This window comes from Mobula hypostoma, chromosome 28, assembly GCF_963921235.1.
Source record: "Mobula hypostoma chromosome 28, sMobHyp1.1, whole genome shotgun sequence".
Lineage (NCBI taxonomy): Eukaryota > Metazoa > Chordata > Chondrichthyes > Myliobatiformes > Myliobatidae > Mobula > Mobula hypostoma.
The window spans coordinates 28,574,548-28,592,442 of record NC_086124.1 but is presented as its reverse complement, the minus strand read 5'-3'; the positions used below and the strand labels follow the sequence as shown (position 1 = coordinate 28,592,442).

The following is a 17,895-nucleotide window of genomic DNA, read 5'->3' as shown; positions in this document are numbered from 1 at the left end:
GTCATGTTTTTTTTTTGCGCACAGCAGTCATTACAAATTAGAGGGAACTTGTCTCTAGCTAAAGAAATTCCTCTTCGTCTCTGTTCTAACGGATCGTCCTTGTATACTGAAGTTCTGCCCTCTGGTTCTAGACTCCTCCATTATAAGAAACATTTTCTCCACATCCAGTCTATCAGTATTTGATAGATTTCAATGAGCTCCCCCCCCACCCCCATTCTTCTGAGCATCAGTGAGTACAGGCCCAGAGCCAAACACTCCTCATACGTTAATCCTTTCATTCACAGGATCATTCTCATGAACCTCTAGGCCCTCTCAAATACACACTTTCTTTGATAAGGGCCCCAGTCTGTTCACAGCTCTCCAAGTGTGGTCTGACCAACACCAGCACATGCATTCGGGGTCTGAGCACTTACCAGGAAATATTTTAGCTTTGACAGTCGCTCCTGCATGGCTGCACCGAACACTGCAATCTGCCCATCGTAGCGACAGTTCCTCTGAATGGAGGGAGATAGAGCAGAATAGGAATGATCAAACAGGATGGGAATCTGTACACAAACCTCAGTCAGAGATTCAGCACAAAAGAGGCTCTTCCCTCCATTGAATGCAAGCCAGCCAATTCAAACCCTGGTTTGCTCTCACTGCACCAACCCTACATGTTGATCACAGGGTGCCAGGACTTTTGAGGTTGAGACCAAGCCAGAGAATGTGCTAGAGTTGGGGGTGTCATGGAAACATGCAAACTCCATGCAGATGGTGCCCCAGGTAGGTGAAGCTTAAGCACCTGGGGCTATGCGATGACGCTGTTCCACTGAGGCTACCCCAGTTAGTTCAGATGCTACAAGGTGGTGGTGGGGGGGGAGAGAGAGACAGACACGGAGTTCCTGGTTCACAACCTCCATGCGAAGCACTGGCAATTCCTCCCCGCTCTGTTGCACCCAACCTATAGATTTTTATTCCAACCCATTTTGTTCTCGCAAATTCCATCCCACATCTACACACCGGGGGCCGATCAACTCCAGAGGCATACAGCCACACGCACACACACATGGACAGTGGCAGAGGCCAGGATGAATCCCAGGGTCACTGCAGTTGTGAGGCAATGGTTGCACTGATTTTATCTGGGAACCAGTTTGATCAATACTGCCTGTGACAACTGGATCAAGTGTGAGGGCGGGGGGTCCTTTTCGAACGTGGGGTGCCTCTGGTAAGGAGACCGGTCTGAGAAGGAGACAACAACAACTTCAAACATGACTCTGCTGGGTCCTTTCATGCTCTCCCATTACAGGAAGGGTTCCACCGAAACAAACAAGGACGTAATCCAGCCCCTGCCTAAAACCACACGGATGCTCTGACGCCAGAAAACTGCTCCCTGGGAAGCTGCTAACACGCGCACTGGATACCCGGCTTTCGATGGGGCAGACTTACAAAGTTGCAGTTTTCGTGGGTGAGCTGGGGCTCGTCGTCCTCGGGCAGGGACTCCAGGCAGTCGAAGTACAGCCACTGCTGGATGGGTGTGAACTTGCCAGTGCAGGACTGAAGTTTGCAAAGAGGAGAAATAGAGGAGGTAGTCAGCAGCAGGCAGTACAATACTGAAAGATCCAGAAGACCCGAACCTCCCCACATACAGGCCTTTTCAGCCCACTTCAGATTTTCTATACCAACTCCATTTCACAGCATGCCCTCCCTTGTCTACACACTGGTCATTCAGGCAATCACTAAGGACGTTATTGTGAGAATCTCTGCCTCCGCCACCCCCTTGGGGTCCATTGCAGATTCCAGATTCCTTTGGGTGGGAAAAAAAAATACATTTTCAGATACCCTCTGCCGATTAGCCTAAACTCGTTCATGGGTTTGATAGTTCAGTCCAGGTATCAAAGTGGACTAATGTGGCCATTGACACCGTAACTGGTGCAGACACAGGCTCTTTGGTCCAAGTTTTCCATGCCAAAGCTGTCCATTAACACTAACCCGACTTGTCTGCCTTTGGCCCATCTCTCTCCAAACCTTTCCAATCCATACATCTGCTCACCTGTCATCTAAATGCTGGAATTGTACCTATTATTACCATTTCCTCTGGCAGCTCTTGTAAGACACAGCATAGGAGGAAATGACAAACCACTTCTGTAGAAAAATTTACCTAGAACAATCATAGTCAAGGAGACCAAGATCACCTGCGTCATAAGACACACTACACAGCAGATAATGATTACGACGAACCTGGGCAAAATGCTATGACTGCCTACCTTACCTATATCTCATGCTTTAATAAATTTCTGAAGGTTATCCCAGGGCTTCCAGCTCTCCAGAGAAGATATCCGCAGCCTAATGCAATCTCCGTAATGCCAGTAACACAGCGTTTATTTCTTCTGCATTCTCTCTGGTTTGCTCTTCATAGTACAGGAACGAGAATGGCACACAAGGCAGTATTCATGAAAGTCCTTACAATGCAAAATGGGAACTGTTGTGGTCACAGGGAGAACATGCAAACTCCACAAACAGACTGGAATCGAATCATGGTTCTTAGGGTACAGTCCAGCAAACAATCATTTGTCCATTATGTGTCATGTTGTATGACATGGGCAATCAGGGTCTTTCCATGACCATGACTGTTCTTGGCAAATTTTCCTACAGAAGTGGTATGCCACTGCCTTCTTCTGGGCTGTGCTTTTACAAGACTGGTGACCCCAGCCATCATCAATACTCTTCAGAAATTGTCTGTCTGGCGTCAGTGGTCACATAACCAGGACTTGTGATATGGACCAGCTGCTCATACGAACATCCACCACCTGCTCCCATGGCTTCACGTGACCATGACTGGGGGGGACTCAACGGGTGCTACACCTTGTCCAAGGGTGACCTGCAGGCTAACAGAGAGAAGGAGCGCCTTACACCTCATTTGGTAGAGACTCATCTCCACCCCGCCTGCGGTGGAAAAGGTGAGCAGGTTCAACCTCCCAACACCTCAAGGTTCAATAACTTCTGCCCCACTGCCATCAGGTTCTTCCCTTAGCATCAGCTTGGACTAATATTTCCCTCAACTTGCACTAAAATCATGCAGTTTTATTTTGCCATGTATAACTTCACTTAATACAACTCAGCAAAAGCGATTTTTCCCAGCATCAATACTGCGCATATGTATCAATTCTGTCCAGGATTGGGAGGGGGCGGGGGAGTCATGGCTGGTTCACGTTTGTCGTGAGCATACATTTATATTCCACACAAAGTACCTTCATCACTTCCTGCGCCGCCACCCCACCTATGAAGGCATTGATGGGGGCCAGGTCTCCCGCTGCCACATAGGACATCTTCCTGATTAGGGCCTCGTTCAGCTCCATGCGGCTGCAGGACGGCGCCTTCTCGTTTATTCCCTTGGTCAGATTGAGCAGCTCATCGGCATCACCCTGGTAGGGGTAGGGAAGGAGAAGCAGAGGAGGAAAAACGATTAGACTGGTAATACACACAAAACGCTGCAGGAATAAATGCAACTGCAGATTTACTCTTGTTTAGGGTTAGACAGGTAACTGTTATATATTGCACAGAGCAATGGAGTAGTATGATTAAACCTGAGTTACGGCTGATTTATACTTGTGCGTACTAGCTTACGCCGCAGCCTACGTAAATGGGCTCCGCCGTTGTGAGCATTTTATGTGTTGGTGTGCCTGCATGGCTCTGCAATTCACCGGCAAAACGCTAGTTGGCGGTGGGGTTTCTATGCCACTGTGTTGAGTTTCTTCGTGTTGAAACTTAACACGAGGAAACTCAAACTTCAAACAATGGCGACTGAAACTGAAGGAGGGTGAATTTTCTGTGCTTGTCCGGCCACTGAGAAACATGGACAAGAAAATGCATTTCAAATATTTACAGATGTCAGCAGGTAGATTTGACGATTGGGTTCATCGACTCCAACCATTTATTTCGCAGTTGTACGCACAATATACTCAGAGACTGGCAATCACCATTCCAGTTTTAGCTTCAGGTGGAAGTCAACAGGCTGTAGCAGCTAGCTACAAATTGGCATCAAGCACAGGGTCCTCCATAATTTCGGAGGTCTGTAAAGCTTTATGGAAAGCATTGCAGTCAGAGTTCCTTCCCTGCCCTTCAGTCGCCCAATGGGAAGCTATTGCAGTGTAGGAGGAAATGCGATGCTACCAAGTGGCCCAATCGCAGCTGTTGCGGTCTGCAGCGCCGCAACATGTAGCTACATTTTTGGGGATATGCACGTCAGGCCACAGCGTAGGGTACGCAGCTACGCTGTACCTACGGCTTTGATTTGACGCACAAGTATAAATTGGCCTTTATGTTAGCAATGGTACATGCTGGCCTACTTAGCATGGGAGCTACGATCCAGGCCCACAATCAGTCGGTTACATGTGCGCATATTTGCCACTTTCTGGCATTGATCTGACACAGTTCAGTAATGACACAGTCAGTTAAACAGGCTTACAAAGAGAGAGACCAATTTGCCCATGTTTGGCCCCTGAATGAACACTACCTCATTCTCTTTTTGCACTGCTTTTTAAATTTATATACACATATGCATAGACACTTCCTTGTGTGATCTACAGTTTATGTACTGTAGCTGCATAACAAATTTCTCAACACATGCTAGTGATATCAAACCCGATTCCCCTCCAAATCATTTCTATCCACACACCTGTACAACTGTCTTTTTAACTGTCCCTGCCTCTACCACTTTCTTCAGCAGTTCGTCCCACATACCCACTGCCCCTTGCATTTCCCTCTCACCTTAAACATATGCCACATTTCCCTCTCACCCTACACATAGGCTCCCCACTCTGGGGAAGACAGGCCCTTGGCCTTATGATATGAGGTCAGCCCTCAGTGTCCTTCACTCTAGGGAACAGCCCTGTCCATTCAATCAAGACCCTCAGTACAAGTATCATCCTTTCTGTGTCCTCTCCATCCTTCCTAAAATTGGACGAGCAGAACTACCAACAATACTGCATGATCTCACAAATGAGTTGAACAGTTGTGAAGTGACCCATAGTCAATGTCCTGATGAAGGCCAGCACATCAGATGCCTTTGTCCCCACCATGTGTGCCTGTGCCAGGACTTTCAGACCATCATGTCCTACGTCTCTGTTTTATTTCAATCCGCAGAGTCCCACCACGTACTGCGCAGCTCCATCCCCCAATTCAACCAGGTGAAGGGGGCAGTTCACTCAAGGTAAAGTATATTGATGTTATCTTGGCACTGGAATGCACGGCGACCTTCAGCAAACCCACTGTATGCTTCATTGTAAATTAATTATCAAAGTGCACTCAAATAACTTTTGCAGGCATACACGGTAAATCTAACAAACACAACAGAATCAGTCAAAGACCACACCCAACTGGATGGCCAAAATGTACAAAGGACAAGAAACCACGGTGATAAAATGAGAAAAAAATAATTATACATAAATAAACAGAGAACATGAGATGAACAGTCTCTGAAAGTGAGTCCATTGGTTGTGGGAACAGTTCAGTGATGGGGTGAGTGAAGTTATCTCTGGTTCAAGTTGAGGGGTAATAACTGTTCCTGAGTATTTTCCTTCTGATGGCAGCAGAGAGCATGACCAGGGTAGTGACGGGGGTCCACGACGACTGATGTTGCTTTTCTGCGACAGCACTCTATGTCAATGTGCTAAATGGTGTGGAGGGCTTTACCCATGATGGACTGGCCCATATCCACCACTATTTGTAGGATTTTTCATTCAAGGGTACTGGTATTTCCATACTAGGCGACGATACAACCAGAAAATATACTTGTCAGTTTTAGATATATTGCTGAATATTTGCAAGCTTCTACAAGGAAGCAGAGGTGCTGCTGTGCTTTCTTCATAATTGCACTCACGCGCTGAGCCCAGTACTGACCCTCTGAAACGATAACACTGGGGTATTTAAAGTTGCCCATCTTCCCCACCTCTGATCCCCTGACAAGGATAGGCTCATGGAGCTGCGGTTTCCTCCTCCTGAAGTCACAATTCAGCTTGGCCATGCTGACATACAGGGACTATTGTCATGGCATCACTCAGCCAGGTATTTTCAGCCTCTCTCCTTTATGCTGATTTGTCTCACCTTTGATTCTGGTGTCATCAGCAAACTTGAATGTGGTAATGGTGCTTAGCCACACATCAGAAGTGTAAAGCAGTGGGCTAGGCACACAGCCTTGTGGTGCACCTATGCTGGTGGAGGCTATGGAGATTTTGCCAATCCGAACTGACTGGGGTTTGCAACTGAGGAAACAGTGGATCCAATTACACAAGGAGATATTGAGGCCAGAGTCTTCAAGCTTGTTAATCAGCTTTGAGGGGATGATAGAATTGAATGCAGAGCTGTAGTTGCTAAAGAGCACCCTGACATGTGCATCTCTGCTGTCCTGATGTTCCAGGGTTGAGTGAAAAGCCAAAATGTTATCTGCTGTGGACCCGTTTTGCTGGTAGGCAAATTGAAGCAGAACCAGGTCACATCTGACGCAGTTAACTTGTTTCGTCGCCAGCCTCTCAAAGCACCCCATCACAGTGGATGCAAGTGCTACTGGACGATAGTCATTGTGGCAGGTTACCTCGTTCTTCTTAGGAGCCGGTAAAATTGAAGCCTGCCCAAAGCAGGTGGATACCTCAAACTGCCGAACTGGGAGATTAAAAGGTATTGGTGAACGTTCCAACCAGTTGATCAGACAGCTCTTTAGCACTCACTCAAACTGCTCTCAAGTCTGAGAAGAAAACTGCCACTTTTATACAGAATTGGGGATAGTGATCATTATACTTTAAATTGTACATGTTTGAATTCCTCAGTCACAAGATCAATCACCATTCACAAAAGAAGTGTGGTGACCAATCGAAATTTCAGGCGGACAGCTGATGATACTTTGAAGTTAGTAAAGACACCAGTTTCACACTCTTCCATTATTCTTATCCTATCTCTGTCACCCCCATTAGGTAAATGAGCACTACGTTTTGGGAAGAACTTTCTGGAAAAGTCTCACTACAGAGGTCTCACTTGTTTGACATTGCCACAATCATCCCAGTCTATCTCGTCTGTAATAAGCAGAACTGTCTCACTCGATGAGTGCTCCAGGCTATCCTTCTCTTACCACAACATCCACACATGACAAATACATATGGAAGGAGCTAAAGATGGCGTCAGAGGTTTTTGCAGACCAGGCGACTTCTTCCAGTTCATCTGTGAAACAGCTTAAATCTCATGTTTTCATGTCTTTTCTTTTCCCTTTTCTGGGGTCCTGTTGGGAGTCCATAATCTACAGCTGCGCTCCGACTACGTTCTACATGGGCTGTGGGTTCCCGCCGAGCAGCCTGCACTTCAGTATCCCCAGGTGCAGCTTGGAAGATCCCCCCTTCAGGGTGGGCGACCTGATTCCTCTCCGCCTGAAACATCATGGGAGATCAATACATCAAGGCTGTTGGAGGCCTCTTCAGGTTCTCTCTCTCGATGCTGAGAGCCTGTTGGCTCCAAGTTGGGGGAACTCAAGTAAGCGACGATGCGCATTGTAACATTGAAACAGCAAGCTATTGGCCTCCCCTCTCACTGTGGCAGGAGCGATACCTCTCCCCCCACCCCGGTTAGGGAGATCGAGAGCCTGTTGAGATGGGACACTCAGTAATTTTTGAAGGGCTATAGATCATGGTCTTCTGGAGCTTGGTTTTGCTTGCATGATGGGTTGGGGGTGGGCCCTGATACTTTCGCTGCTGCTTGTGCATGGGAGGGGGTTGGGGGCTTTGGGGTTCTAACATTTTTCTATGATTCATTTATTGGGCTTTCTTTTCTTGTTTCATGGACGTCTGTGAAGTAGGATTTCAGGCTGCATACTGTACACATTCTGTGCTATTAAACTGAACCATTGAATCTGAACCTTCCAAATGAGATGAGATTTGAACAGAGGAATCCAGTGCCATCACCAACACAACAGACCAGACGTTGTCACTCCACATTATCACAGACACACAAACACAAACTCTACCCCCTCACACAAAGGTCAGTAGTACACACATCACTTCAAAGCAAGGAGTGAGGGGCTGGGAACTTCACTTCGAACCTCCTCCTCTACCCCATGGCTGCACCCAAATCCCAGAGTGCTCTCTTGTACCTGATGCCAAGGCCGGGGCAAGTTAGAGTTCTTCTTCACAAACTCGTGCAGGGCCTGGAAGCCAAGGTGCATCTGCGGGGGATTATTGAACTTGGCGAAGTCTGTGATCAGGATATCCGGTGCTTCCAACGAGGTTTTGAGGGATTTCTAGGGGAAGACAGTAAACAAGGTAAAGAATCAGACCATATATTGATTGCAGCAGATCGCCGACCTGTCAGTGCTTGACCTCAACTCTACTCATGACGGTATTGTGTCGAGGTAATGCGACTCTGCTATAGAAAGAATGTTAAGTTATTCAGCTGGAAACAGCTGAAAAGATTGATGAGAACATTGCTGGGACTGGTGCTTTCCCTGTCAAAGTTGTGCATGCCTATGATATGCTGCAAGTAAGTTTTTCCTTGAACTTGTGCACACATACCGCCCATGTGACATTAACTCCATTTTGATTTTAATCTGGTACATTTGTAGTAAAGACCTATGCCATAGTTTGGGGAGGAGGAAGGCTGTTAAACACAAAGGGAAAATACAGTTAAAGGCAGGACCCTTAACAGCCCTGAGCTACCATCAAGTAGGAGAGAAAGAAGCCTGAATTCCCACCTCATCAAGTTGAGGAAACGACTTCCTTTCAACCATTCAGTTCTGGAACCAACCTGCATAACACTAATCACTAGTTTAGCAACACTTTAATCACTCTGCCTAAAATTATCCTTGCTTGTTTTGTGTTCTTTTGTGTAGAATCTACAGTATCGTGCAAAACTCTTGGGCACATTTATTAATAGCTAGGATGCCCAAGACTTTTACACAGTACTGTGGAGCAGGGAGAGGGTTTGCAAATCTGGCAGGAGCAAAAGGTGTTGGGAATGCCCGGGTGGAGTGCTGTGGGAGGGGCGTAAGGCAGGTGGCAGAGAAAGAGTGCCAGGGTGGGGAGATGGCATGGGCGCAGACACACCCAGCTCCAGAACAGTAAAGGTCATTTGATTCCAAACAATTAGTTTATTGATTATTACAAAATGTCTGTTGCCTCCAGCTCTCTGCCTTTTTCCAACTATGATTCCCCTCTCTTTGCCTCTTTCCCACTCTCAGTCCACAACAGAGACCCATATCAGAATCAGGTTTATCATAAGGTTAAGGTTCATTTTTATTATTAAAGTATGCAACTTGAAATTCTTCTCTCAAGCTGTATACTTTAATAAAAAAGAACTTTAACCTCATCACTCACATGTCATGAATCTTTTCTGCAGCAGCTGTACAGTGCAACACACAAAATTAGTACAGTACTTACTAAAAGTCTTTCCTATGTACATGTGCAAACTGTTAAGTGCTGAGACTTAACTGTTAATGTGCTAAGACTTTGTTTTTCTTTGAATGCTGAATACCTGTGAAGCTGCTGCAAGTTTTTCATTGCTCCTGTGCATACACTGACAGCATGTGTGCACAATGGTGGGGAGAGAGGAGATGTTAAGGAGGGGTAGGTTTATTCAGGTTGTACTATAATTTATGAGTATTGGGGGGAGTTTAGGTGGGGCTGGGACTTCATACCCTGGAGTGTAGTGGACAAAGCTCATGGGTAGAACATATAATACATTAAATGTACCTTTCTTACAGACAGTGGTGAGAATTGAACCCTGACTGATTTTAGAGTGTAAAGGAGCGTGCATGTTCGCCCTGTGACAGGACAGTGTGGGTTTCCTCTGGGTGGTCCCGTTTACTCCCCCATTCCAAAGAGGTATGGGTTAAGTTCTGGGCATGTTATGTTGCTGCCACTTCATTTGTCAGCTTCCCCCAAGCACATACTTGGACCCTGTTGGCTGTTGGCACAAGCGACATTTCACTGTATGCTCCAATGTACAGGTGACAAATAAAACCACTCTTCACAGAGGTGTGTCGAATAATATAGGCAGTGGCGTGGAGATACGTCTCTACCAAAGAAGGTGCAAGGTGCTCCTTCCCTCCGCTAACCGGCAGGTCACCCTTGAGCAAGGTGTAGCATCTGCTTAGCACCAACCACCCCCACCCCCCCACCAGGGTCATGGGAGCAGGTGGTGGACGGTTGTATGAGCAGCCAGCGCACATCACAAATCCTGGTTGTGCGGCCACTGACGTCAGGCAGACAATATCTAAAGAGTTTGATAATGGTTGATAATGGTTGGGGTCACCTGTCTCGTAAAGATACTGCCCAGAAGGCATGGAAAACCACTTCTGATGAAGCATTTGTCATGAACGATCATGGTCATGGGATCATGACCACCTACGTCATAACGATGATGATAGAATATTAAGGGACATGAATAGGGCAAACGTACTTACGTTTGGACATGGAAAGGGAATGCAAACCAGAAGGCTTAGGTTTAAAGTGTGGGGGGTGCAGCTTTAAGAGCCCCAAGCAGCAGTATTTCGTGCAGAGGGTGATGTGTATATGGAATGGGCTACCTGAAGCAGTAATGTCAGGAGGAAAGAATAGTGAGAGCCAGAGGCCGTCTTCCCTAGACTTATGCAGCCAAGGAAACCAGGGGTTTCATAGTAAATAGGGATGTGGATCGTGCAGACCAAAGCAGACATGAAATACAGCAACACCCAATATTCAGTAACTTGACTAATTATGTTCTAGCATACACCTGTGGATAATCTTTTACTCTGTCATCAGGTCCTAGTCTGTTATTTAATTAAGTCTTTCTGTAGTCACCATTCTGTTATCAAAATATAGCTTTACTGGGAAATCTTATCAACTGAGAATGTCAACGCTGTACTGAGTTCTCATCCGGGTAGATCAGCTTTGGTTGGACTCCTGGTGCGCACAGTTTTCAATAAATCGCCTCCTCTTCTAACCGACTCCTTGTGATCTTTTGCATATGGAACGGGTTGTCAGAAGTGGTCAAGACAGTGACATTTGGACAGGTAGGATAGGAAGGGTTCAGAGGGACAGAGGCCAAATGGCACCAATTCAGATGGGGCATTTTTGTTGAGCACTTATTTCCTTGCTGTATCACTCTGACTATCACACACCAGTGAAACAATTCAGAAAGGTGTCAAATACGGATGTGCAGGAAATTTACGAGGGAATCTTCCAAGTCCTAAGTCCTGGCATGTCCACAAGCCCAAAAGCACGAACGGAGTAGGTGCTGCAGCTCAAGGGAGAAGGTAACTTACCCAGGGGGAGGGAGGGTGTACATTAGTGTGTATCTGTGTCCCCCACCCCAGCTCTTCCCCCGTCCCTCCTGGCAGGTTTCTCCTGCGTTCCAAAGCAGCTTAATGCCTCTATGGATGCTATCCCATTGGGATTGCTGAACAAGCAGCCTCTCAAGTCAATAAAAACACAACCATAAATTTTCAGTCTGAATATTGATAGGCACTTACAAATTTTAGCTTCTTGGCCATTTTGACCTGAGTGACGATTCCACCGCGGACGTAGTCAGAGAAGCCAGAGGTATCGCAGATGCTGAATGTGTAGGGTCCTGTGAGGTGAGACGGGAAGAAGGTGAAGTTACCAGAGTGTGTTAACAGGGACAGGTGTTTTCTCATGCGAGTGCTGTGCATGAACCCAGGCTAGCCGGCAACACTCTGCAGGTGTGTGAGGACAAGACCTTAACAGTGCCTGTCAATTCTATAAGACAGGCACGACCACATATACTATCAACAGCTCTCGGGACTGGCAAATGTTAGACCACAAGGCCCATCAAGTCTGCTCCACCATTTGATCTCAACCTCATTCTTCTGCCCTCTTCCCATTACCTTTGAAGCTCTTACTAATCAAGAACCTGAGTTTATCTTTTCTTTTGTAAATGTAATGCCACACTAGCAATAAATTATGTGCTGGAAATTGCCTTGAGCTCTCTGGTCCACCATTTACAATCACCTTGTATCGGACTTCCGTCACACAAGCAGTAAGAGCGACAGATACATGGATGATAAAAAAACTGGGGGGTCATGTAGGAGGGAAGGTTTAGGTTGATCGCAGAGGAGGTTAAAAGGTTGGCACATCATGGGCCAAAGGACCTGTACTGTGCAGTCATGCCCCAAGTATTAATGATGCAGCTTGCAATAATTTGAAAATCCTAATGGCTTCACTTCTGGCTGGTTTTGAGGTCTAGAACGTAAATGAAAAGTGGGCATTAGAGTGCAAGCGGGACAGGGCTATGGACTAGGAGAACAGGGTTTGGTTCTGAATGCACCAGGAGTCGGAGATATTGAGAGTTTTGTGGCCAGAGTGACTACGTCTGTAGTTTCCATTTAACCTCACCAAGAGCACTGGAACACGATGATGTTATATATCATGTCTGGACAAAGCTTAAAGACTGCAATTATACACAAAATGCTGAGGAATTCAGCAGGTCAGATAGCACCAATGATGGGGGGAAAAAAAAAACAATCGCTGTTCCGAGACGCGACCCTTCATAGGGACACTGCCTGACTCTCTGATCAGGACATGCCTGACCTGCTGGTTCCTCCATTTCCAGCAGAATCTCTCTTAAGATTGCAGATAGCTAGAATTCATTGAAATAGCCACTTTAAGGTATTACACAAGAGCCTGAGACGTTTACACTAAACAGAGATTTAAAGGGACAAGAGTTGGGAAGGGGGGGCCTAAGAAACTCTAGAGCAGGAACTCCCAACCTTTTACATGCCTTGGACCAATGCCATTAAGCAAGGAGTCTGTGGACCCCAGGTTCGGAACCCCTGCTCTAGAAGGTGGGAAATGGGAGCCAGAATATCAGGATTTCTAAGTAACTGGACAGGGGATTATCAGTTTTCTCGGCTGGTCCCTATAAATGCAGGGGGAGGCTGCCGTCTGAGCGAGGCGCAGTCGGGCGTGCACTGACCTAGGACTTTGATCTCCACTGGGTCACACTGGTTCAGCTCCTGCATGCCCTGGATCTCGGTGAAGGTAACAAAGTCGCCTGTCTGGAACCCATGCCGAGCCTCGTCCAGGCAGGTCACCACCCCGGGATTGTCCTGAAACACAGGGCAGTGGTGTCAGTGACGGACGGGAGGGCAAAGAGGAGATCTGAACAAAGGGGACTCGATACCTACCTTAGTGATCATTGAGATCATGGCACTCAGAGGCTGCTCACCATTGGTGTCCAACACTATCATCTCCTCACCAAAGTCACAGAACAGTTGCCTGGGGAGCGGAAGAAACGAGGGTTTAGTTATTAGCAACAGAGCTGGTTTAAGTCACAGCTCAGTAGCCTACAGTCAGATTGAGCTGCACATTGTAGAGTACAATCACAGAGCACAGAAACAGGCCATTCGGTTCACCACGTCAATGCTCATTCAGAGACAGCATGGAAGAGTCTACTCTGACCCAATGAGCCACGTGCCCAGCAAATCACCTATTTAACCCCAGTCTAATCACAGACAATATACAACGACCAATTAACCGAAGCACCAACCAAATCTTTGGACTGTGCCAGGAGGAAACCGAAGCACCCAGAGTAGCCATGGGGAGAATGTACAAACTCTGTACAGGCAGCGGTGGAAAATGATCCAGTAGGTTTCAATAAGGTTCCTGCTTCTTCTCCTTTTTCCAGGCACGCCATGCCCGTGGCTCCAGAGTGCAGTAATGGGCCATTTCCTTCTGATACTGTGGCAAGATCCCAAGTTTTGAGGGAATGAATCATGTACAGGTTCCTCACAGACAGCATGGGGAATTAAACCACGATCAGCGATCACTAGCACTAATGCACTAGGTTCACCACTATGTTACCATGCCACCGACTAGAACAAGGTTGATCAGGAGTACAAATCCACGTGGGCAAGGAAACTAAGCATCGCTGAGAAGGTCGAGCTAACGACAAAAATTGGGATATGGGGCTGTGATATACTGACAAATTGACTGAATAGACTAATGTTCACATTCTGTAACAGTGGTGAGAAAAGAGGTTCCAGAAAAGTTGGGAAGAGGATGATAGCACTGGTAAGAAAAAGATGGGAATGCTGTAAGGATTTGTTCGAAGGGACAGGGCAGATGTCTCTCCCTCGGACTTACTGCCACTGGAGAAAGGCATCAGCACGTGAATAGTCTCTCCCGCACCCCCCCCCTCACCCAATGCTGTCAGAGAATGGTGTCAGAGTTCCTGACGTGGTTTGTGGATTGGACTCTGTAGTTCACATTATGTATTTCTGGTCGCTTTTGTGAATCTGGGTGACCTGCAGATAATAAATAATGCCCGGATTCTTGTGTTTTATATTCTGGGTTGTTTTTCCTAATTTTTTGTTGCCGATAATGCAATTTGTTTTGCTGTGCACGGGGGGAAGGGGGTGAGGGTTGCTGTTTCTCTTTGAACGGATTTCATGGTTTTCTTGTTCTGTAGCTGTCTGTAGGGAAGATGAATTTCGGGGTTGTATTCTGCATACATACTTCAATAACACATGTACTTTGATTCAAATTGACTAAATAGGAATACTCCTGATGAGATGATAAAGCTATGAGAATATTATAAAGGCTTCCAACAGAAAAAGGGAGGTGGAGGCACAAATCCGCAGAAATGCAGGAACTAGAGAGTGGTGGCAGAAGATATGAAGTCAGGTTATGGTAAAAACTATAAATACGCAGATCAAGCCTCAACCACAGCAAGGTTCAGTTCTGGTCACTGCACTATGGGAAAGTGGTGATTGTGGAGGAGAGAGCGAAGAGGAGATTCCCTAGGATGGAAAGATACAGTGGGCTGAGGGGAGATGTGATAAAGGTGTACAAAGTTATGGAGGATATTGGCAGGTTAGATGGTGGGAAACTGTTCTCCATAGCAGAGGTGCCTAGAACTGGAAGGGATGGATTAAGGCACTGTCACAAGAAAGCAGCATCGATCATCGAGGACCCCCACCACCCAGGACATGCTCTCTTCTCACTAGTACCATAGGGAAGGTAGTACAGGAGCCAGAGGTCCCACACCACCAGGGTCAGGAAGTTTTTAATCTTTCAATCGAACTCCTGAACCAGTGTGGATAACTTAACTCACCTCAACACAGAACTGATAACTGAACACACCCTATGGACTCTCTTTCAAGAACTTTATAACTCATGTTCTCAGTATTGATGATTGTCCGTCGTGTCTGACAATGACAGGAGAGTTTTTAAAAGTGGGAAAGCCGTTGCACTCAGTATTATTTATTACTTGTTTGTGTTGCATTTGCACATTGCCTTTTGCATATTGGTTGTTTGTCAGCCTTTGTGTAGTTTTTCACTGATTCCATTGCATTTCTTGTTCTACTGTGAATGTCTGCAAGAAAATGAGTCTCAGGATAGTATATGGTGACTTTGACAATAGACTTACTTTGAACTTTGAAGGGGTTGGTTGTAATCAGAGGAGGAACATTTCCCCAGAGAGGGGGGTCTGAAATCTGGAATGCACTGCTTGCAGGGGTGGTAGAGGCAGAGCCAATGAGTACTCCAATGGGGAAGGCAGGGAAAGGTACAGACTGGACACAGGGCTGAGAAACTAGAGACGTGTAGTGGGCTGGCATGGGTGTGATGGGCCAAATGGCCCACCTCAGCATGTCAAGCAGCATCCGCAAGGGTGGATGGGTGAGGAGTGTCAACGTGCCAGGTGCAGATAGGGGAAAGTGAGCTGGTGCACAGGGGGTGAAGCAGTGAGATGGAGCCAGAAGGTGACTGAGGATGGAGCAGGCTGGGGGAACAGAGAGGGGTGAAGTTGGAGAAAGGGGCAGGAGGACAAAGGAGACAGAGGAAGTTAGATAGGAGAAAAGGGGAGATGAAGTTATATGGGGGAAATGAGGAGATGGGCTGAAGGCAAAAAGAAGAGGACAAAGATTCCATTGCTGAAACCTCACAAGAAAGGTGATAATGGGACCATGGAGAGTGATTTCTGGTGGGTAGTAGTAGAACATGTACAACACGCATCTCTATTTAAGACTCTGTGACAGGGTCTTTCAGTTCACAGTTCCAGTTGTTCCCTCCATGAGATATTAAAGGACCCTCAACAGTGGGGGGGGGGGGAGTGTGTGGTGCCCCCTACAGTGGATGAGGGAGATCCTGTACCCTCTGATCAGCCCCACCTTGCTCTCACTCACCCGCAGAGGCCCTTTGTGTCAGCCACGATGAACTTGATCCCCTTGCTGTGACAGAACTCGCCGATCCGCAGCTGCTCGCCCAGGCTGGAGTTGGTGAGCACCACCACCTGCCGAGAGAGACAGACAAGGTGAAGGGCCCGCAACTGACCACGGCTCCTCTCTCTGCCGAGGCTGACTGACCCGTGTGTCCAGCACCTTTAAAGCTCAGGTCTGCGACACCCACCACACCGCCATCATAGAGAGCATCCTCACATCAGCCATTACGGTCTGGTTTGGTGCAGCACCCTCCCACAATACACAAAAACTACAGTGAACTGTCAGGTCAGCAAAAAAAGATCCTGTGCCAACGACAAAGTGGGCAGAAAATTGCATTGCAGAGATTACCCACCCGGCAAATTACTTTTTACAAAAGCTCCATTCTGTAAAGTACTATTTGACTTTCTGTTTGTAGGACTCGCTCTTCGCCCTACAGCCCTCTAAGAGCCAGGTACCTGGAACTGCTGCAGATACTCCTCGGTCAGGTCTCCAGTGTAGGCTGTCACCGGCACGTAGGTGTTGAGCTCTGCCAGCTTGGGCTGTGAAACCTCAGCCCTGTTCTTTGAGAGATGAGCCTCGCTCAGGTAGAACTGGGTGGGGACAGAACAACAGTTAGCAATGACAGCTGTAATTCAAAACAGTACTTGAAACCCTCTGCAATGCCTCGGACCACAAGGAAACAGGCCCTTTGGCCCATCATGTCTGTGCTGACCACAATGCCTGAATGTAATCTACACTCAGCGGCCACTTTATTGGGTGCAGGAATGGAACCCACTGTAGCCCATGTGGACTCAAAGATGCTGCTCTGCACACCAGTGTTGTAGCACTTGGTTAAAAGAGTTACTGTCACTCTGAGCTCTCTCATTAACGAGGCATTTCCACCCACAGAACTGCTGCTCACTCGATGCACCTTTGTTTCTCAGACCATTCTCTGTAAACTCCAGAGACTGCTGTCCGTGAAAATCCCAGGAGATTAGCAGTTCCTGAGATACTTAAACCACCCTGTCTGGCACCAACAATTATTCCACGGTCAAAATCACTTCGATCATATTTCTTCCCGATTCTGATGTTTTGTCTGAATAACTGACCCTCTTGACCATGTCCGCATGTTTTTATGCGTACATTTGGCTGATTAGATATTTGCATTAATGAGCAGGTGTACAGTGTCCACCTGGTGTATATCCTTCTATTCTGTCTAAATGTCTCTTTAAGCATTCCTGTTGTGTCTGCCTCTACCACCACCCCCTCCAGAAGCATGTTCCAGAGACCCACCATACTCAATGTAACTTGCCTCACTTAAACTTCAACCCTCTCACATTAAAGCAGAAACCTTGTCACCAAATTTCCACAGATATATTGTGAAGAGCATTCCGACTGGTTGGATCAGAGCCAGGTAGGGAGGCTCGAACAGACAGGATTGCAAAAGGCTGCTCAGGGTTGTCCATTCAGCCAGCTCCATCATGAGTACAACTCCTCCACTACCATCCAGGACATCCTCAAAGTCCCTCAGGAAGGTAGCATCCATCATGAAGGTCCCTCACCACCCGGGACATGGCTTCTCATTACTACCATTAGGGAGGAGCTTTAGGAGCCTGAAGACCCACACTCAGTGTTTTAGGAACAGCTTCTTCCCCTTCACCAGCAGTTTTCTGAGTCTTTTACACTACCTTTTGTTTCTGTTTATAATTTTTATTTCTTCCACTGTACTGCTGCAACAAAAC

At 47.0% G+C, this 17,895-nt stretch overlaps 1 protein-coding gene across 1 annotated transcript in view; it reads right to left on the bottom strand.

Moving 5' to 3' along the window:
* uba1 (ubiquitin-like modifier activating enzyme 1) overlaps positions 1-17,895 on the bottom strand; it is a 62,235-nt gene that overhangs the window by 23,621 nt on the left and 20,719 nt on the right. The window contains exons 5-13 of the mRNA XM_063035309.1: positions 16,630-16,764; positions 16,139-16,245; positions 13,139-13,229; positions 12,928-13,060; positions 11,465-11,562; positions 8,111-8,257; positions 3,228-3,401; positions 1,426-1,533; positions 414-494 (exon numbers count right to left, since the gene is read on the bottom strand). Coding sequence (XP_062891379.1) covers positions 414-494; positions 1,426-1,533; positions 3,228-3,401; positions 8,111-8,257; positions 11,465-11,562; positions 12,928-13,060; positions 13,139-13,229; positions 16,139-16,245; positions 16,630-16,764 — 1,074 coding nt within the window. The remainder of the gene's footprint in view (positions 1-413; positions 495-1,425; positions 1,534-3,227; positions 3,402-8,110; positions 8,258-11,464; positions 11,563-12,927; positions 13,061-13,138; positions 13,230-16,138; positions 16,246-16,629; positions 16,765-17,895) is intronic.